Source organism: Nyctibius grandis, chromosome 2 (assembly GCF_013368605.1).
Source record: "Nyctibius grandis isolate bNycGra1 chromosome 2, bNycGra1.pri, whole genome shotgun sequence".
NCBI lineage: Eukaryota > Metazoa > Chordata > Aves > Nyctibiiformes > Nyctibiidae > Nyctibius > Nyctibius grandis.
The window spans coordinates 119,062,170-119,084,754 of record NC_090659.1 but is presented as its reverse complement, the minus strand read 5'-3'; the positions used below and the strand labels follow the sequence as shown (position 1 = coordinate 119,084,754).

The 22,585-nt window shown below is 45.0% G+C and overlaps 1 protein-coding gene across 3 annotated transcripts in view; it reads right to left on the bottom strand.

Moving 5' to 3' along the window:
- The window catches only part of ME3 (malic enzyme 3), a 149,552-nt gene that overhangs the window by 38,549 nt on the left and 88,418 nt on the right, over positions 1-22,585 (bottom strand). For 2 of the 3 annotated variants that reach the window (XM_068424671.1, XM_068424664.1), the window contains exons 4-5: positions 5,832-5,907; positions 293-454 (exon numbers count right to left, since the gene is read on the bottom strand). In XM_068424671.1, coding sequence (XP_068280772.1) covers positions 293-454; positions 5,832-5,907 — 238 coding nt within the window. The remainder of the gene's footprint in view (positions 1-292; positions 455-5,831; positions 5,908-22,585) is intronic. The other variant, XM_068424667.1, reaches the window with a different exon arrangement.

The following is a 22,585-nucleotide window of genomic DNA, read 5'->3' as shown; positions in this document are numbered from 1 at the left end:
TTGCCATGCTGAAAGGTGGAGCTGACCCTTCAGCTCCAACTGGCAACATTCTGAGTCTTCTCACCAGGGGACCAGGAGGCTATTTACTGTTTATTTCAGTTCCCCATAAGAGCAAGAGTTTCTTGAGCATCAAACAAGAATGAAACCTGGACGCTTCCCTGCAGTGCTGGTCTAGCCATCGTCTCATCTTGGATGTCTCTGGCTTTGCCTCCACGTTTAGGGAACTGGACTCAGCTAAGCATTAATCTCAATTCTTTCTCACCCCTGTCAGATTTATAAAAACCTGTCTTACCTCATTGTCTGTGCCAACATCCAGCAGGACAGGGAGACACTGTTGTGGGTGAACTCCACCACAAGCTGTGTACAAAGCAAGCTTCCCCACTGGGATACCCATGCCGTAACTTCCTAGATCTCCTAAACCGAGAATCCTCTCTCCATCTGTCACCACGATAGCCTAGGAGGATCAAAAGAGACTGTTGTACGGTGTTGCCAATGCTCTAGGAGCAAAACCAACTCCACTGCAGTTGCTTTGTGCAATGGATATTTGCTTCTTCTACATGACACCATGTTAATTAGATGTTAGTGATAGAGGGCTGTTAATTTTGGGGGTAGAGATACCATGACTGATGGGTATCTGCTCGCATTCTGGGAGAGGAGCGTCTCTGCTTGCCAAGACTTCACATGTAGCAGAACCCAGCCAGCATGGCTCTTTGTGCATCCTCAGCTGTATAACCAGAAGCTGCACAAAAGAGATCTGGCCTTGATTTTTCCTCTCCTTTTCAGGAAAAAAGAGTTCTGTACAAAAGTGCTTGTGCTTGTGAACTGCCTCTGTGGAAGCACGGTTGGACTCAATGATCTTAAGGGTCTTTTCCAACCTAAATGATTCTATGATTCCAAGTAGGAACAAGCTCATGTCTTCACACTGTTGTAGAGTAGCTGTGGAGTAGCCAACATCAGATAATCAAAACAAAACTCATTATAACTGGGTCCCTTTCCCTCTGGTACCCCTGACTGCAAGGCAGGTAGAAAGAAGCCATCAGCACGGGCAGCAGCATGGACTGCGGAGGGGCTCCTTCTCTGTGTATTTAACATTAGACCTCCCCCCCGCCCCCAGCTGGGAGTTGAACGATTGCTATTTAACTCTGTGCAATTGGTCTTTTGCATTTCAGCAACACCGTAATGTGCTACCTCACCAAAATCTCTGATCCATAATTTTATGTTTTTCTTGTTCTTATATCATTTCTTTGTGACAAGAAGTGAAATAAAAGCCTGCTTAATATTGTCCAAATTAGGAGCCGAAAGTTGAGCTGTTCAACCCACACTGTACATCAAGACCTTAGGAGGCAAATGACCAAGCAGATCTGACTTAGCTTCACAATTTTTAGGTTAACTACTCTATTTGTCGGTTTTGCCCCCAGGGTCAGGCACTCTTTGGGGCAGTTCTGAAATCCAGTAAGAACAGGAAGATACTGGAATCCAGTCCCACTGTGGGAGAAAAGCTGTAAATACAATAATAAACTTCAAATTTCAGCACTGCCCCAGCACTTTAGAGAACCAAGCGCTTACATCAAATGTTTTATCAGACTGCGGGGGACTCCAGTGCGCAGCCTAGCTTGGATTTCAAAGACGACTGCAGAGAAGTTCTTTATTTGCTGATCTGCAAAGTTAAGGCTAAACTTAGGACACAGGACACACACATCCATGTGCTTCAGTGAGAAATAAGAGAATGGGGGATTAGAAGCTATCTCAATAGATGTACTTCCGTGTGGGGGGGATAATAAAGATGCACTGGTTTATTGCTGTGATGGAGAAGCATTTTGTTGTTTGAGAATGGAATAAACCTCTTGCTGCACCTTCCTATTTCAGGAAGAATCGTACTTGTCTGTTTCAGTGTCCTTTCTTATTCAACATAAACTATATACACATCCCAAGGCTATTTCCTCCCTCAACTGTTTGTAACAGCAGAACAGAATTACATTACTACAGCTACAGAGGACACATGCATCTATTCTGCCTTTTACATCTATTTTGCCCTCTATCAAAAAAAAACCAACCCTCTGGTAGTTTCAGGCATGACAGATTTCAGGGTTGTAATGCACATAGTAATAGGGGCAACCTATATGTAATGGGTTTTTTTTGAAACGGTCCTGCTATATTATTTCTCCCAAGTAACAAATGATAAGACAAGAGGAAACAGCCTCAAGCTGTGCCAGGGGAGGTTTAGACTGGATATCAGGAGAAATTTCTTCACCGAAAGGGTTATCAAGCATTGGAACAGGCTGCGCAGGGAAGTGGTGGAGTCACCATCCCTGGAGGTATTTAAAAGCCGTGTAGATGTGGTGCTTAGGGACATGGTTTAGTGGTGGGCTTGGCAGTGCTGGGTTAACGCTTGGACTTGATGATCTTAAAGGTCCTTTCCAACCAAAACCATTCTATGATTCTATAATTCTGTATGTAGAATATTTGCTTTTGAGCTGTTGCCAGTTTCTTGTTACTAGGAGTCAGAATTCCTAAAAGTGAACCTTCAATAAAAAACCTATTAAAACTAAAAGGACTACGCACCTATCCTTAGGCTAGAGGCTGAACAAGCCCTGCCACAGGAAATTCACAATCATGGCAGCAATACACTTATTCACCTCCATTTTCAAACATTTTCCTGTTTGTTTTTCCTTCTGAGTCAATGTGAAGTGTTAGTGATAGGAAAGTCTCTTTTTGGGTGGGCTCCATCTGTTTCTGGGTGTGCACTCACTTCTTTACAACATCTAGAGGATGCAGTGGGACTGGAAGGCAGTAATGGGAATAGGGAAAGCAGCAAGCACGTGCACTGCTACAGGTTTATCCTGAAACTGATGCAAATTATATTTTTTAAAAAAAACAATTAAGTTCTAATGAATCAAAATATTTCTCTGGAGCACAGATCCCTTTTCATCCAAACAAATAAGTGTTCTCAGGCAACCCTAAGAATTTCTTGACAGCATTTAAATATACTCATCTGAGACAGAAAATTTCTTCAGTCTCAGATGTGCCGCACTCTATAGGTACCAAAGCTCCTCAAGGTAACACTGAAAAATACAGAACAGAAAACACAGCATGGGAGACATTAATTGCTGCCTGTATCAGAGAGCAGAAACTGGATTCACATTTGTTTGTGGCTCTTTGGATGTAAAAAACAACAGAAAAAAAAGCACGGTTTCAGTGGGTACCTGATATACAAGCATATTAAAGTAATATTTTTAATTGCTCATATTCATGTGATCAAAACTCAACAAACAGGACGCTAATCTCTGGCTGAGCAGGACAGACCCTTCTAACTGAACCACTGGTTTAACAATTAGGAACCTGTTTTCTACTTCCAGCTGTGCTACAAATTTTCTTGATGACTCTAATCAAGTCTTTGGCTAAAAGTGAGGTGTGTAGTTTAAGCCAAGCACCTAACTGGTTTCTAAGCTTCTTTGATAGCTGATGGGGAGAGATAGAAACCTCCAGAGTGCACCTCCTCCCTCCAGCAGCTGTTTTGGGAAGGGATGAAAGGGGTATTTCTCTTTGAAGATGCTCATCTTCCTTGTCATTGATCGGTGCAGAAGTACTCATGAGCTGAGATCAGGCACTGAGTCTTCAGGCAGCTGATGCTGGCTGGGGTGACTCTGGACCATAGGCTGTGTGTAGGTAGCCCAGTTTTGCAACGCCTAAGTAGGAGGCATCTGGCCCTGTAGAGTGATCCAGAGCACTACGCTGATCTCCAAGCTGCCGAGGCAATGCAGAGAGGCAAGTGCCAGTGCTGGCATTCCCGCTTGTCTGTACTGATTGCACACGGTCAGTCTTTACAGGATGAACAGATACTCTGCCTTTAGTGCACCATGACTTTGAATGGCCCTGTATAGGAGTAATCCCGACAGGGACTCAAGACGCTGAGTGAACTTCTAGGGTGAGCATCCTATGGAGGGAGGAGGGGAGGGAAGGAAGGATGCAAGGCCAGTGCAGTAGCTTGCAGGGCAGCACACTTGTCTTGGAACAGGAGATACAGTTTCTAGATTACTCGCACTTTGAGGTGGCTTGAACCCATAGCTGTCGTTCCCTAGGATGACACCCTACCACAACGCTATACTGTATGATTTTCTGCATTCCTCCTGGTCTGGCTGGGCCATCATGCAGAACAGAGTACGAGATTAAGGAACCAGACAGAAAATTAGCAAGGGGAGGCACTGATGAGGGCTGTCGGCATTTTATCCAATGTTTCTTCATGGCAGGATTCATTAGCCACCCTGGAAGAGACACAAAAAACCCAGACTCCCACATGAGTACGCTCAGAAATGGCTTCTTTTGCTTGTTCTTTCTGGCACTCTGATTCTTTCAGAGCAGCCCAGCTTCAACAGGAGGGCTGGAGGTGGGACACATCAGAGCTTGGCTGAGGCTTTGTTAAGCCAAGCAGAGCACCCTTCCAGCCCTTCCAGGCAGAGGATGCAGGCCTACAACCCAGACTTCACATTTCCACATTAAATGCTGTTGCCACGAAGCTCTAAGGAGCCACAAAGCAAAAGGTGGGGCAGCATCTCCAGGTATTTCTTCACTGTCTTTAATGGGACTTACTGGTGTTGCTGTTCAGCCTTTTCAAAAAACTGGGTCCCTCCAGGGACTTAGGTGGAGTCCAAGTGCCTCCCTACTTATCTCAAAATCTCTAGTGTTCCAGTGCCCACCAGTTCAGGCATGGAGAAGTCTGTGTGCAAACACACAGGGAACCCTGAGGTCCAGAACAGTGATACTGATGAAATCAGCTGCCTTTGTAGTCTAGCAAACCTGGAAAGTAGATATAGTCTGAATCTCTTCCATGGACCACTGCCCTTCCTATGGTCTGTTTTGGGTGCCAGAGGGGGCTGTTTCAACAACGGTCTCTAATCTTTCTGTGCCAGTTTCCCCACCTGCAAAAACATATCTATTAGCCATAATGAGTTCTGCTCATAGCCGTGAGTCAGAAACGAATGGAAATACTGAGATCTTTGGACAGAGCAAGGACAAAATATCTACTTTGCATCTGTTCTCCATGGTTCCAAAGACAAGGTTATAGGAATATGATTACTTTTCCTGGAAACATGTTAATTCCTTTTTTCCCCCCCTTAGAAATGGAAAATGCTTGCAAGATTTTCTGAGCTGCCAAACCTTTGTTCCTGGAAGAAACAGCTGACTGACAGGAGACTGAAGCTCTGTCAATAGCCAGGGAAATTCCCAGGCATGTGCTCTTTCAGACTGATGGAAGGAGGTGACTGGCAAGATCTGTCTGAAGTTTTGACTTTATTTCATGCCAGGGACTTGCCCAGCCCCGAGCTCTAGTGAAAAACACTTCACAAGATCACTTTTTGGGTGGAGTGTCGGTAATATTTTCAGCTGCTGGATATCAAACATTATTTGCAGAGTTGCCAGTGTTCTGGATGCTGCATGACTCATTGGATTTGGGAAGGAGTCCTACGAGCAAATCGGTTACAGAGATACCTTAATGAGTTTTGGTACATCTAACGAGTTGTGAGATTAATTCTTCAACGCACGTCTCTTACTTCTTCGCTAGAGCCTCCATTCTGTACAAACTCATTATCATGCACGCTCTTTTTATTGCCCAAGGTCGTGCTACCTTTGATAAAGATGTTCGTGACCACATACAAACATGACAGAGTCTCTGAAGTCTAACCACTAGCCCGGAAACTCTCTGAGGAAGGGAGTATTTCTTAGCTTGTCCTTTTAAATAGGCAGTTCTGTAAATAATGCCAAACAGTTCCATTCAATATCCTATTTTCCACCCAACTCCGTGTAATTTCCCAGTCCACAGACGACATGCCACATACCTTAATATTTTCTTCAGGCCAAGAGTTTAGCAGTGTTGCAATATGGCCTTTGTCATGGATGGTGATAAACAACCCCCTAAGAATAGGGAAAAAAAAAAAGAAGAAAAAGAAGCCTTGTTATAAAATTAATAACTCCAAGATAAAATAAAACAAGTGAAACTTGAAAATGCAGGGAAATGAGCTACTGAGAACAAAAACAAGCTATTCACTGGCATGGAAATGAGACCCCAAGGGACTGCTAATAACAAGTTTAGTTCTCATTTCAAAACCCCAAGGCTCAAGATCTTTAATAGCAACGCCAGTCAACAGCCACTGGCAGTGCAAATTTCACCCCTGTGATACATCTTTGCTTTGGGGAACAAACTCTGCTTTAGCGCAGAAGAGCTTTCTAGTTAAAATAATTCCGATAAATGCAGGGGAGGCTGATGGTTTTACCTTAAACCTTGTTACACATTCTTTCCTGGGGAGCTTACTGCTGGCAGTTCAGTGAAAGTGTGATCCTTCTCACCCAGCTACCAATGCCAATGATGTGGATGGCTATTGCAGAGCTAGACACTTCGAGTCCCCTCTCTAGTCAACACAGCTCCAACCAGATGTGATTAGATCAGTATTTGCCGTGGCATTTGCGTTGACCAAGCCAAACCTGCCCTTGCAACACCGTTTTTTCTCCTGAATATCTGACCCCAGTTTTTGACACTTGCATTCACCAAATGAAAAACACCAAAAATTATGAGACATGAAACAGAAAATTAACTGTTTGGATGAAACCTCAGTATGAACTATGTGGGGGGACAAAAGCATACCTGATTGTACTAAGGCTAATCACTTCTCAACACAAAGGTCTTCAAGGTTTAAATGAAAATGCCTTCTTTTTAATAAAATTAGGAACTGGAAGACATCATTCTTGAAACATGTTTTAGACCTGTGGGTTATTTTTCTCCTCTTTGCTGTTATTACCAAAAATAGTATCCTTAGCAGGGATTCTTCCAATACCCAGGATAGTAGTATTCCCATTGATTGATCTCTGTGCAGATATTTTGGAATTTTTTGAAGCTTCTTTTAGGCATCACTAACCCCAAAGAAACAACCTCCTCCATGTCTGTCTCAGGGAAAATTGCTTATGTTGCTCACAGTGCTCTCTAATCAGCACAGATCAAGGGCTCTAACTTGATGAATCCTCTTGGCAGGGGGAGGCACCCATTTTCCTTGCCTTGTTATCTGCTTACAAAAGCAGGAGTTGTACCAGTGATCAGTATCGGCTGGAAGAACGGAGAAAGGCATTTTTGCTGCTTACATCTCTCTACTATTGCTCAGCCCCAGTAAGTTCAGATCAGCTCACAGTTTGGGGTTCTAATGTGAAGTACTAGTGAGAAAAAGTCTCATTTTTAGAGGAGGCTGAAAACAACTTCCATTGTAAGTCCATATGAGTGATGAATAATCAAACATAATTGGGCCACTCTCTACAGCAAGGATTTCTCTCACAAGACTTTTCCAGGGGGTCAGATACCTTCCCACAGTTAACTGTGGGAATCCTAACAAAAACGCCCTTTACTTTGAAAAGAAGAAAAATAAAAAGTGCTGACTTCAACGCTGATCAAGTCACAATCACACAGAAAGATCAGAAATGAAAAAAAAAGGAAAGTAATGGTTCATTTATTCAGCGTAATTCTTTAAAACTGTGGCCAGGAACAAACAAACTAATCACATAGACATGGCCTATCTCAAAGGCAGTATTCACAGATGTTATCTTCATAAAAAAGAGATACTGTACTGCTGCCATCTAAGTTTAGAAAATAGTTATTAACCCGGAATTAAAAGCACAAATCAGTAACATCATTGCAGATATTTCAAGTTATGACACGCTTTAGAAAGAATGCTATTTTAATGTAACATTTTCCATACGTAATAAAGACACCTATTATTTAAGTGTCTAGCAGCACGTCTCATACATTCACACCTCTTCAGTGCTCAAGGGAGTCCACCAGCTATTTAACCTTTGAAAGACATCCAGTGCTCGCAGGAGAAGCTGAAACCCAACTGTCTACCAACCATCGGCCCCGTGGCTTGATGAATTGCTAGTTGTTTCATACAAAGGGTAGAGGGCAGATACCCACTGCCTCTGAAGATCTCCTGCCTCTGACCGTTGTCTCGGGAGGGCAGTGGGCTGGTTTCCAATCCCTGCTCCAGAGCCGGCAGTAGAGAGAGTTCAGCCTGGGTCTTCCAAAATCTCATGACTGCTCACACTATGTTACTTGGGAGAAAGGCACTCATGGCTATCACCACGGCATGTTTTGCCTGAGAAAGGACTGGCCTGGCTTAGCCAGATCAGTGTCTCAGAACCAAGCACAGAGAGGCACCCCTCTCAGAATTTGCATCTTCTCCCTTAATATCATGTTTATTTGATGTTAAGCAGGCCCTCCCATCGAGTATGCTGACTTCCGTGGATCCTTTTCTGAAAAGAAAATGGCTATGACACACATTCATTCTCCCTTCAGGCCATGCCAGTGACCAGATCCCCAGTCCTAGCTGCTTATCTCCGCTGTCACATGCATGGTGAAAAATTGCTCCTTACTTCACTCCAGGCAAAATCAGATGGCTTAATTTAGATTAACACTCCAATGGCACCACCAGCTTTGGAAGGGAAACCTTCAGGAGCAGAAACAGTGATCCTCCTGGGGAAAGTGATCTCTCTCACTGACACAACCACACCGGGAAGTGGCACATATCTAAGCACACCTCATATTTCCCTAACGCTGAATCCGAGAGCCAAGGGCCCAGTTTCAATAAAGCACAAAAGTTTCCAATGCCTTTAGGCACCCAGCTGGGGCACGTTCCTCAGCTTGGTCCAGGAACTGTGGACTCCATCAGGTGTTCAGGCATTCAGAAGAGGATCCTGGTGGTGGTGAGCTGGAAGTCCCTTTGTAGGCCAGGTATAAAGCAACCAACTCTGACAGGCAGTTCAGCAAATTCACTGTGTTTTTAAGAAGACACAAAGGGAAACAGACACACATCAGACTTTAGATTCAGCGGTCACAGGCAAGTCCTCATTTTGTATGGTCCCCAGGAGAGTCGTGCTCTCCCTCCTGACAACAGTCACCCACAGAGATGAGCTGGCCAGCTTGTTGAAGAAAGATGCCCAAAACTGGCAGAGGGTTAATCTTTCCTAAAATCCCTTCTGCAAGGCAGGCAGAAGGAACAGACAAGTTCCACAAACTGAACTCAGGAGAAGGTTTGCTGACGACTGAACAGGGAAGAGCAGCAGCCAGGTCTCCCTCGAGGGTACACAGCATATAGGAGACGTAACAGGAGCCAAAGCTTATTTGTGCCTTTGAGGACAGAAAGGTAGAGCTCTGAATAGTGAGAGTGACAGGCTGGTCTGTGTGGACCAGTAATAAATAAGAAACAGCCAAGCTGCAATAAAACCAATTAACTTGATTTTTCTGAGGAAAAGATGCAGCCTAAGCATTCTGAAGAGGGAATGTAACAGACGGTGCCTTTATCATCATGCCTTCTCCATCTCTCTTGGGATTACGTTTGATAAATTGCTTCAGAGAAAGAAAAAGACAATGAGGCAGTTCTACTTTAATCCCCCTTGGGACTCAACAAAAATGATTCAATTAAAATAAAACAGTAAAAAAAACAAGTCATTTTGATCAAGTCACGTAACATGGGCAGTGGGTGGGCAAACACATACCCTGTTTTTCCAGACCAGAAGGCTCACCTGTGCCCATGATGCTGCTGTTCTACATGGGTTTAGTTATTGTATATCTTTATCGCCCCCAGAGAAGCAGCTATGCACACAGTTAGCTGGAAGCCAAACACACATGCATAGGGGTAAAAATACAAGTAATAGAGCTTAGTAAAAATTAAATTCCCCAGCAATGTCAAGCCAAAACATACCACTTTCTGGCTAAACAGTTACCTTCAGAGAGCTGTTACCTTTGTGAGGGTAATTCAGCATGGGGAGTGCTCCAACCTGCGTTCATTAGGGTTTCAGAGCTCCAGTCTCCTATTCCGTCCATTAACACCACAGGTTTCACTACACCTGCCTTTAGTTAAGGTGGAAGTCAGACTAGATTTTATTGTGCCACTGAGCACATCTGTAAGGTTCCAGGAAACTTCGAGGAGTGTTTCAACTTCTTAATTTGTCACTGAGACAGTGTTTCTATCTGGATTTCAGCAAGTCAAGTCAAGCTGCCCGAACTGGACTGCAGGATCCACCAGAGTGCAGATCATCATTGCAGAATCTGTCAAAGGGGTTGGATATGTTCACCTACACCACACAAGACCTTTTCTCACCCCTAAGCCAGGGACATTTCCTTTTCTTTTCTGATCTTGTTCTGGCTGCGCTCATGGAAGTGCTCCAGGAATCAGAAAGCTACACAGCTTACCATGTGAGCCATGGGAAGGATCCTGCTGTGGTGCTCAGTTAGATCTTGGTCATCTTGATGGCATTTTGAAAGATTCACAATGAAGACAATCCCAGAATTGCAAGGCTCATTTTAGAAAGAATTCAGGGACAAGGGAGACAGGATGCATCTGATGCCCAGAGGAAGCAATGCCAGACACTGGTGATGGCTTTTTAGAATAACATTCATTTCGTTTAGACATTTGGGAAGGAACAAGTTTTAACGTGTCTCAGGTATTAGGAAACCAAAATATTTAATGCTTCCATTCAATGAGCAGTTAATTCTTCAAAAAGAGAAAGTAGTGTTCCCCTTTCTGATATTCGTGGTTAGCAATGCTGCCTCGTTTACCCTTAGAAGAAACATTCTACGACAGAGCCAGCAGTGCTATCTCTAAGGCACTATTGTTTATTTACAGAGAATGTGCAAAGCTACATTTCCCAAAACTCAAAGGGGAGTGAAAAAGATTAGGCAACTTCTTTCCTCACAGCTCCAAATCTTTCCTCACTTCCCTTCTACCCAAAGTCTCCCTTGCTCTCCCTAATAGCTTTTCCTTAGCAATTAATGTGCACTTGCAGCCCAGAAGGCCAACCATATCCTGGGCTGCATTAAAAGCAGTGTGGCCAGCAGGTCGAGGGAGGTGATTCTGCCCCTTTACTCTGCTCTCATGAGACCCCACCTGCAGTGCTGCATCCAGCTCTGGGGGCTCCAACATAAGAAGGACATGGAGCTGTTGGAGCAAGTCCAGAAGAGGGCCACGAAGGTGATCAGAGGGCTGGAGCACCTCTCCTATGGAGACAGGCTCAGAGAGTTGGGGCTGTTCAGCCTGGAGAAGAGAAGGCTCCAGGGAGACCTTCTAGCAGCCTTCCAGTACCCGAAGGGCCTACAGAAAAGCTGGAAAGGGACTTTTTACAAGGGCATGGAGTGATAGGATGAGGGGGAATGGTTTTAAACTGAAAGTGGGTAGATTTAGATGAGATCTTAGGAAGAAATTCTTGACTGTGAGGGTGGTGAGACACTGGCACAGGTTGCCCAGAGATGTTGTAGCTGCCCCCTCCCTGGCACTGTTCAAGGCCAGGTTGGATGGGGCTTTGAGCAACCTGGTCTAGTGGAAGGTGTCCCTGCCCATGGCAGGGGGTTTGGAAGTAGATGATCTTTAAGGTCCCTTCCAACCTAAACCATTCCATGATTCTGTGAATTACCAGTGCTTCTGTGGCTGCATTTACAACCCTCCTGGTGTTGCCTCACCCCGCTTTTCTAGCCTACTGCTGCCTCTGACATACAATCAAGCAGAAATCCAATGCAATCAATGCCTCTGCTTTGTCAGGCTCCACGTAAAACCTCTTTGGCCAGTGCTGTGCTCCTCTTACAGTTGTGCCCTGTGCTGTGGTTTTGGATAGCACTTCTATGACTTCAGTTGCCTGTTTACATCCACACAATTAATGGCCTCTTTACACTTATCACATATGAATAACAGGCAGCAATTATATCCACCGACTTCACCATCCTGGTCAAAAGCCACAGAAGAGCAGAACAGATGATGTCACTGGATCACGGATTTGTATACTAACATGAAGCAAAAGGACCCTACTCTTTTCTTCACATGAATTTCCCTTACTAGCTGAGACAGGACCATATTTGTATGATATTTATGTCCTTGTGAAGGATACTGAAGAGAAGAAGAGACTGCTAGAAGGATCTCAAAAGCTCCTAAGCTGGCAGGACTTGAAAAGCACAAAAAACCCCACTCAAGCAATGCAGCTTCACCCTTCTTTTCCTCCCTCACTCCTCTAGAAGGACTGCTCTCTGAGGAAAAACATACTTGCGCAGTAAGGGAGGAATGTATTTGAACAGCATTATCCAATATTTACAGACATTGCGATGGGCCGGCTTGCTCAGGTGTGGTGGGTTGACCCTGACTGGACACCAGCTGCCCACCAAAGATGTTCTATCACTCCTCTCCTCAGCTGGACAGAGGAGAGAAAATATAACAAAAGGTTCATGGGTCAAGATAAAGACAGGGAGATCACTCAGCAATTACCATCATGGGCAAAACAGACTCAGCTTGGGCAAATTAATTTAATTTATTACCAATCAAATCAGAGAAGGATAATGAGAAATAAAATAAAATCTTAAAACACCTTCCCCCCACCCCTCCCTTCTTCCCGGGCTCAGCTTCACTCCTCATTTCTTTACCTCCACTCCCCGAGCAGCGCAGGGGGATGGGGAATGGGGGTTGTGGTCAGTTCAACACATGTTGTCTCTGCTGCTCCTTCCTCCTCACACTCTTCCCCCTCTCCAGCGTGGGGTCCTTCCCACGGGAGAAAGTCCTCCATGAACTTCGCCAACATGAGTCTTTCCCATGGGCTGCAGTTCTTCACAAACTGCTCCAGCGTGGGTCCCTTCCATGGGGTGCAGTCCTTCAGGAACAGACTGCTCCAGCATGGGTCCCCCACAGGGTCACAAGTCCTGCCAGCAAACCTGCTCCAGCGTGGGCTTCTCTCTCCATGGGGCCACAGGTCCTGTCAGGAGCCTGCTCCAGCACAGGCTTCCCCCAGGGTCACAGCTTTCTTCAGGCGCATCCACTTCCTCCAGTGTGGAGTCCTCCATGGGCTGCAGGGGCACAGCCTGCCTCACCATGGTCTTCTCCATGGGCTGCAGGGGAATCTCTGCTCCGGCACCTGCAGCACCTCCTCCCCCTCCTTCTTCACTGACCTTGGTGTCCATACAGTTGCTCCTCTCACATATTCTCTCACTTCTTTCTCTGGCTGCAGTTGCTGTTGGGCAGCAGTTTTTCCCCCTTCTTAAATATATTATCACAGAGGTGCTACCACCATTGCTGATGGGCTCAGCCTTGGCCAGCGGCGGGTCCATCTTGGAGCTGTCTGGCATTGGCTTTATTGGACATGGGGGAAGCTTCTAGCAGCTTCTCACAGAAGCCACCCCTGTAGCCCCGCCACTACCAAAACCTTGCCATGCAAACCTAATACATCAGGGTTTGGTATAAAGCGTGAAGACCAGAAAAAACTCAACTGCAGTTCCATGTGCTTTCTGCACAGCAGTCAGCCCATCAGTCCTGTTTACTGGATCTCAGAAAAGAAACATCAGAGATGTCTTGTTTAATGGGCTACCAGTCTTTGCCTTACATAATTAATTACTTGTTCCTGAGAAGAGGGATTGCTCCTGAGAAGACATGCTGATGAAGGGAAGCAGATTAAAATAGTAGCTAAGGTCCCTGATTCTCCACGTACAAGCTGCTTGTCATCCAACACAAAGGGCGCTTGTAAGGAGTCTGGCTCCTCGCGTGTGTGCTGCTGTATCAGCATGCAATGAATTACAAGACTAAACCATGAATATGGCAACAAAACTCAGGCTCTGGTTTCATTTTCTTTCCACTTATTAACTTTTAGTCTGGGTGCTATGAGGGGAACTTGGTCCACAAGTGAAGAGAGGATAAAAACTAACGCCGAAAAAGTTGTGAGATGCTGGTCAGGAACCTACACTGAGATACGAGGCTGCTCAGAAAAGGGCTCTGACAGGCACGGCACAAGCTGATCTTCTGCAGTGACCACAGCCATTGCCTTACATACAGGCACAATGCTTTTGCAAAGCTTTGAGCAAGACTGTCTCAGAGTAACGTTGAGGTTCACCTGGAAAAATTATCTTCACACTCAGTTAAGAAAAAGCCAAGTTGGCTTGTCGCTGTGGAAGGATGCTGACCGCTGCTGCACAAGCATGCTCAGTGCTCTTTTCAGTTTGGTTGAATTATGCCCCCAGTATTTTGGCTGTCCGCAGATGCAAAGGGGACACACGCGAGGGAGGGACCAGCTGATGGCCTTGGCTTTCACTGCATGCTAACCACAGAAAAGTGTCACTGCGTTGCCAGAAGAACAGGCTGGAGGACCTGCTCTGGATTAAAGGCCAGTCTGTGCTAGAGATGCAGTAAAATGTGGTTACAGTAAAGCCCTACATTTGGTTTTATTTATTTACACTCTCAAGACTCATACACAAAATTGACAGGTTGAGCAATATGAGCCTCAAGAGACATTTCCACCAGCTGCACCCCTGTTGTTGATTTTTTTTTGGTTCAGGTCTCTGCCAGAATAGGATAAGAACCTTCAGAATAACAAAACAACGTTTGAAATTGCTTGGCTCTTTTAGCGAGCTTGAGATTATAAATGCCTGTGGGTTACAGGCTATGGAGAGAAAATATGTGCTAGCATGCACTGATTTGTCTAGATACAGTACAATTAATCATCAAGTTGGACAAACCTCTGTGGTGATCCATCAGCTATTTTTACAGATTTGTTTATAATAAAAGTCAAGAACTTTTTGTTGTTTTAGCTAATTTTCTTTGTAAATTGTAGGATGCTGAACATCACCCTGAGGTAGTGATGAAAAAATAATAGAAACCAAGCACAACTGACTACTAATGAAATCTATACAGAGATTTATATCCTATAATTTAAGTACACTACGAGATTTAATTTCAAATAATCTGCAAGGTGAATGATTGCATTAACACTATAAATGGCCATAAATTTGTCATCACATACTTTAGGCAGGAAAACCAAAACTCAGTGTGGGAGACAGAAGATGCAGGGTCCAAGGTACAATAATGAAAGATTCACTATCCACACCAACCCCCCCAACCCACACAGGGAAGTCTCCATGATCCTAAACGACGGCAAGCAGCTGAGCTGTAGGGAACTGCCACAGATCAGGCACAGAGAGATTTCAGTGGGCACATACAAGTGATTGGTTGCTCCTAAATGCAGACAGCAATGCATGGAGGCTTCAGTGGAAGCTGCAGCCCTCCCATAGTCCAACCCCTGCCACAGCAGGAAGGTTCAGATTAGAGCGTAAAGCAAAGCTTTCAGATCCATCTCCTCATCTGCCAAGTTATTAACACCCAGCACTATTTTTGGCAGGTTTTTTTTCCAGGAAAAGGTAGTTTAAACAATCAGCCTGTGTCCTCTCTCACCTGCTAGCTCATTTCAGGCAAATTTATCAGAAAGGCGAAGGTCTCGAAGATGTTTGTTCCTACACCCTTTTACAGAAATCACTATTGAGATAAAGGGAAAAGACAATGGGGTTCATGTTCCCACCACTCTGGGGAGGGGAATATAGACCTTCCTCTGACAATTATTCCGACAGCTGTCCAAAAAGATCATAGAATCATAGAATTGTTTTGGTTGGAAAGGACATTTAAGAACATCGAGTCCAACCATTAACCCAACACTGCTGAGTCCACCACTAAACCATGTCCCTAAGCACCACATTTACATGTCTTTTAAACACCTCCAGGGATGGTGACTCCACCACTGCCCTGGGCAGCCTCTTCCAAGGCTTGACAACCCTTTCCGTGAAGATATTTTTCCTGATATCCAATTTAAACCTCCCCTAGCGCAACTTGAGGCCGTTTCCTCTTGTCCTATCACTTGTTACTTGGGAAAAGAGACCAACACCCACCTCGCTACACCCTCCTTTCAGGTAGTTGTAGACAGCAATAAGGTCTCCCCTCAGCCTCCTTTTCTCCAGACTAAACAACCCCAGTTCCCTCAGCCGCTCCTCATAAGACTTGTGCTCCAGACCCTTCACCACCTTCATTGCCCTTCTTTGGACTCTCTTCAGCACCTCGATGTCTTTCTTGTAGTGAGGGGCCCAAAACTGAACACAGTATTTGCAGGGTTCATGTCCCCATCACTCTGGGGAAGGGAACATAGACCTTCCTCTGACAGTTATTCTGACAGCTGGCCAAAAAGACAGCTTGAAGTTAGACACAACATGTGCTGCTTCACACCTAGATCCTACTGAACTTTCACTAGTCCAGCCCTAGCAAAACCTCAGAGCCTTCCTGGGTTGCAGGACTAAGCAGAAGGCAGAGAAACTGAGGAAAAAGCTGGCTGCAGAGGAAACCAAATGAAAAAATGGAATGGTTATGGGGCAGGATCAAAAGTGCAGAGATAGGAAACCAGAGGGGACAGCAAGCAGAACACCCAAAGCTGTGCCCGCTGCTCCCTAAAGAAGAGGTGAGGTAAGGGGAGAAGCACGGGCTGGCGTGGGTGGCTATGGTGGAGCACAAGTGGATAGGAAGAAGGGATGAAAGGGATGTGGAAGGGAACAGAAGGTATTGCAAAAGGGACGTGTTAGGGGACAGTGGACGGAAATCAGGAGGAATCCTTCATTCATTGGTTCTGCTAGACAGGAAACAGCCTGAACAACAAATAGTCCTTTCTTCCTCTCCAGTGGGGAGTTGGTGGAGAAAGACCAGCTCAGTAACTACTGCTATTGGTCATTATGCAGTAATGTGAAAATGCAGAGGGTTGGCATCAGGTCCCCAGTGAATCTCTGCTATCCACAGCTTAGGATTAAGGGAGAAGGCAAACAGACCCACGTTGCTCTTGGCTTGTCATGAGCTGCTTGTCCCTACTGGACTCTCAGGACTAGATTCTCTGGTTTAACCAGAGAACTGTCATGTCATAGCATAATTCAGTGGTTAAATCCTGCGTGTATTTGAAAAATTCAGAAACCAATTTTTTCCAGTGTCCTTTTCAGCAGTGGTGTTTCAACAGCGGTGTTTAAGAGGATCTCTGAGAAGGTCTAGGTAAGGATTGAGCCCCTGGAGCCAAGGGCTGGGTAAGAGCCAAGCAGGTCTGCAGCACAGGGTCTGACTCCTGCTTACCCTCAGCACCCAAAGCTCCCTTCCTGCTGATGTGCAGGTGGGAGAGGGAGAAACCAGCCTGTTCATAACTACTCCGCTACCCATGTGTAAATTTACAGATGCACATGGGTAAAACCCAGGCTTTGAGGTGAGACATAAGATGCCACCGCCTAGGGATCCCACCAACCAGAAAGTGTGGGCATTGCCAAAATTCACTATCCTTTGCTGTATTTAAGTTCATCACGCTCAAGGCGCTTGAAGCTCTCCGTTCAAAAATAACTTTAAGTGTAGGAAAATCAAACTCAGCCCTGATTTTTCTCTGCCCTTCTGGAGGCTCTGTGAAGGTGGTGAGACACTGGCACAGGTTACCCAGAGAAGCTGTGGATGCTCCCTCCCTGGCAGCGTTGAAGGCCAGGTTGGATGGGGCTTTGAGCAACCTGGTCTGGTGGAAGGTGTCCCTGCCCATGGCAGAGGGGTTGGAAATAGGTGATCTTTAAGGTCCCTTCCAACCCAAACCATTCTATGATTCTATGATAAACCTGCCTGTATGCTGGATCTTGGCAGTACTGCAGTAATTGAAAGGCTGCAGGTCTGCAAAGAGAAACATGTTGAGATGGGCAATCAGTGCTGTTGTGCAGTGATGTTGACCAAGGAGCCCTTATCTGTTTTCACTGCTAAGCACAGAATGTATTCTGTTTTCCTTGAGACTACAGAGGTTAAGGTGGGATCAAAAATCCTTGGGAAGTTAAATTAGAGTCCTACCCTGATTGTATTTCCTTCCTGCGCTGCGCAAATTCTTCCAAGACCCACACCTTCGCTTCTAAAGTGCACTGCAGGGAGCCCCAAGAATGAACACAGAATTAGGACAAAGTTTGACAAAGAAAAGAAATATTATTTTGACAATACCAGAGCAATCAGCTTTCAGATAAATTAAATCTAACCTGGCATATTCTGTCTTAGTGAATTTGCCTAATAAAAATCTTTAACTTTTGCCATAAATTGCCGCAAATATAGAAAATATCAGCAGCTTTTACAGCAGGTCTTCCACAATCATGTTCTGAAGATGTGTGCAGCTTGCCTTGTCAAAATGTTTGAACAGTGTATCTGCACACAGAGTTCTCCAGAAAAAAACCAAAACAAAACACAGCAAAACCCAAGGCAGGTAAGAATCACAGTATCAAAGCACAGAAGCCCTCACTCCATGCAGACCAGTTCGGGAAGTCTTCGGCAAATGCAAACCAGCTCTTTATGCTGCCTATTGATTTATTTTCTATTTTGGAAATGGATGCCCTGTTATTAGAGGACAAGGGTGCTAGCTTGCTAGCTCTGACACAGCTGTTATACAGCAACGTGGGACAGCATCTCACAGTGACCTTGCAGTGGCATATAAAAGTCAATATAAGTTATATAATAAAAATATATCATTTATTAATATAAATATTCCATAAACTAAACAGTTAAAAAAGAGGATTGCTTCTCATAAAAAATGTCCCCAGGTCATGATGCGTAGTCCATGGGAGGCTGTTCCACAGCCCAATGGATATTGCTGTCCGAGGCTTTCAGGATAGCCAGTGTTATTTCTCCTCCAATTTACATCCTGGTATTCATGATTCTGAACAATTCTCCTCTGTCCTCCCTGTCTTTGGCTTTTTTTGTTTAAGGTGGGGTTGTTCCTTGTGGCAGCAGCATAGATTTATGCTGGATTAAATGCGAACACATCCTCTTGAATTTCCTTCACCAGGTCAACCTCTTTCTTTTGGCCAACTCCACCTCTTCCTTTGAGCTTCTCCTGGTAAATCAGGGAATTTCAACAGACTTAAATCCAAATCACTTCTGACAGCAGAGGAAAGCCTGACTTTCATAAATTAATGTGAGATTTTGCTGTTAACTGCAGTGGGCCTGAGATTTTACCTCATGCCCATAGAAGTTTCTCTTGCATGTTAGAGCCATTGCACATACATTTTTGCTCAGGAAAAGTAAGGGGGGGAGAGAGAGAAAAGACTGGAGATATGGAAGGAGGAGCACTGATTGTTTTTCTAAGGAAAAAAGGGATCTAAGTCCTTTTTCACTCCCACTCCAACTTAATAACCCTGGTATAGCCTCACAGCCCCAACAGTGTCCTCCTATTCCCCCAGTCTTCATGGTACCTCAGATCACAGCTGATACACCAGCTCTTCTCTCCATATGCCCAGAAGCCAATCTGTGCTCCTCTCCCCATTTTGAGAACCACTAAACTGAAGGGGGAACAAAGAAGGGACAAGGATGGGGGTACAGCATGCTGAAAAGACTTGCCTGGAAAAAGCGGGGTCAGCACAGAGGGAGCAGTGGGAACCCTTGAACCACTCTGCCGTCTCTCAGCAGAGGTTTCCAGACAGGCTGTGCATTCTCAGCAGCCTGAGGCTCCCTCTACACTAACTGCTTCCACCTCACCTACTCCAGCCATGGTCTTCTCCTCCCCATTCCATAACCTGGCCCCATAAGTAGGACTAGATGTAACAAGGAAATTTCTTACGATGAGGGTAGTGAAACACTGGAACAGGTTGCCCAGAGAGGTGGCAGGTACCCCATCCATGGAAACATTCAAGATCAGGTTGGACGGGACTCTGAGCAACCTGATCTAGTTGAAGATGTCCCTGCTCATTGCAGGTGGGTTGGACTAGATGACCTTTAAAGGTCTCTTCCAACCCAAACCATTCTATGACTATCTCACACCTATATCCCCTACCAACTTCTTCAGACAATTCTGTGGTCAGGGAGAAGTCTATGGGATTTACAACTTTCTTCTGATTTTCATTTGGTTTGGGTTTAAAGTGTCTAGAAATGGCAGGTAACTTTCTCTCCTACTGCTCAGACTGCACAAGACCATTAAAAAAAAGCCTCAGCAGAGCCAGATCTGTTGACCAGACAATTCTCTAGACTGACTGATGTTTCACTTGCTCATTTTTCATCAGAGACACAGATCATTATTCTGTCAGACTTAATTTTCACACCATCTGCATCCTGTTAGCTTTCATTCTCCACATTCAGCTTCACCACAACATGTTTCGCATTGTTCTGCAACCAGTCCTCGAGGATATTTATGTCTCCAGAAAAGGAGAGTGAACTTCAACAAGTTTTTTCCAGTGGTGATGCACCAACCTGTTCCAGTCCTGCTCTCAGGGGATGCCAAAAGTTTTTGCAGAGCAGCTGACAACTTTATATTTTCAAATACTGGTATGCTCATGAATAACCCAGTGTCTCAAGAGGCTGTGGGCTTATACCACTATAATAAACTATTCCTCACTGTTACACAAGGAATTAAACCCTGAATCCATGCCCTGAGATAAGTTCCCTATCTGATATCTCTTTGTGAAAAAATATGAAGTCTCTTTCCAAAGATACTGTCACAATTAAAAGAGATCCCCCAGCTTAAAACGTACCTTTTAACTTGCATTGCACATGTTCAGTCCCATGCTGCATAAGGACCCCTGTGATATCAATGAAGTACGTTTTACATTGAAAAGTAAAAGAAAAAGCAAAAGGAAAAAAGATCACAATACTACTATGCAGTTTTCTTCATAGAGGACTTTGTATCTTCACACTAAAGCAAAAAGGACTCTCAGTCACAGTCTCAAAGCTTTTAGGGCCGGTAGAAGCATTTCTGAAGATAACGGTGACTCTTCCTATTAATGGGACCAAAGAACAAAGATTCCTCCTTCCTTCCCTCTTTTAGTGTCTCAGAAAGATGCAAACCCTGCTCTGTTTTACATTTCATTCCTTCCCCTTACCAAAGTTCTGATGAGGATAAAGGATCCTCAGGCTTTGAAAAGCAAAAACTTCCAAGGCCCATGTTCCTTAGTACCTAGGGTAACCCGTCCTTTGCTTGAACCTACAATTATGCTATCACTGCTGCTGAACATAAGGAATCCTGCTCTCCCCATGCCTTCAGCATGGTTTCTGAACCAGATCATTGCACAGATGTGTGGGCATCTGTGTAGGCACAAGGGTGGTGGAAGAGAGGAGTGAATAACCAGAGGTGGATCGCAGGAGACAGACTGCAAAGCTGTGTATGTGCAGCCATAGGATCTGAAGCTATACAACCCTGCAAGAAATCTCCCTTAAGCCTGGGACAGCGTTGAGCATCAGGCATTACACCTCTACATGATGCCTGGGGAAGGCAGAGACAGGAACCTGCTGGGACATCAGCAGCTCTGCCTGGCCCACCAGCGGAAGCAGGGAGACTATGGGCATCATAGATGAGCATGCCAAGAGCTGCATGTTTGCAAGACTTTTTTTCCCAGTAGCTCTTTTCTACTGGGAAACAGAGAAAACCTGTGTTTTAAGACTGCTGGTTGGGTAGCTCTTTGAAAGGAAAGAACAGCAGGTGCTCGATCCCATTTGGACCAGATCTGCTGGCAGAGAGGATGCTGGAGCCATGACCTGGGAGGAGAACTCCAGACACCAGCCCTGCAGAAGAGCAGGTAAAAAGTCTACCCTTAAGAGTTTGTACATAAGAGACCAGGAAAGGTAAAAGAGGCATTGAGCCCTGCAATTATGACAGCAATATCTGGCAAACACAATCTGCAGCCATGCGAACACTGATAAATGTATTCTGATGAGAGAAGCCCTGCTGGACCTCAGAGGACTATTTTCAGATCCTCTTGTACAAGAGTCGCTTTGTAAGCAAGTTACTTGTGCTTTAATCTTTCCAGACTCAACCTTCAAATATAAAGCCAAGCACTAATGGGGCTCAGAAAGATCTCAACACAGGGAAGAAGCTTATTGTGTCCACAGGTCACTAATTGCTGCTGCTGTGGCTGCAGAAAGACTGCATAATAGTCTATGGACTTGCCTCCTCACCATAAGCTGTGCTATATCTGCTTGTCCTTCCACGTCGGAGCACCGTGTGGTGTTTTAAAACTCAGATATCTCATCTTCCCTGCCTGATCAACAGCATTAGATGTCACAGTTTGGATGAAAAGGTAATTGCTGCAGCAAACATTCAAACCAGCTCCCCGTCACTCAAAGAGTCAGGCTGGGAAGCGTGGCAGGACAGGTTTATAAAGACTTTGATTCCCTGGAGAGATGACCCAAACCCAACAGGACAGAGTTCACAGCAAGACATGTAGCAAGGAGAAATGCTAAGTATAATTATGGGGTGGCACATATCTGGTGGGGTAATTGTGTCAAAGAAAATCCACAGGGAGAATATGACAAAATGAATTACAGTGACCAGACCACTCAGATAATGCCAAAAAAGGCAAAGGCATGCTGGGATGTATTAGGAAAAGCTAAAAATCTAGCTGCTCCGGTCCCCTCAGCACTGCCAGTCCTCTGTGGTGAAGCGCTGCTCGCTCTTCTGTGGTACACTTCAGGAGAAATGTAGGCAAGCAGGAGACTCCAAAGCGGGACAACCTGGACAGAACAGCAAGAACTACAGGCAAGAAAACACCAGGCTGAACATGATCCCAGTTTTCTACCCTGAAAAGGGTAGCCTCTACAGGGATCCTGTGGAGAGGATGACATTGGCAAAGAACATTTAGGGTATACACTAGGGGAAAGCCACTTTCTACTTACACAAGAGTTAAGTACTGGAATGGGCTACGTAGGGCAGCTTTATTGCAGATTTAAAATAAAACATAATCAGTTACTGAACAGGATTATATAATAAGGCTTCCTGTGACAGCACAGCAAAACTGAATGGC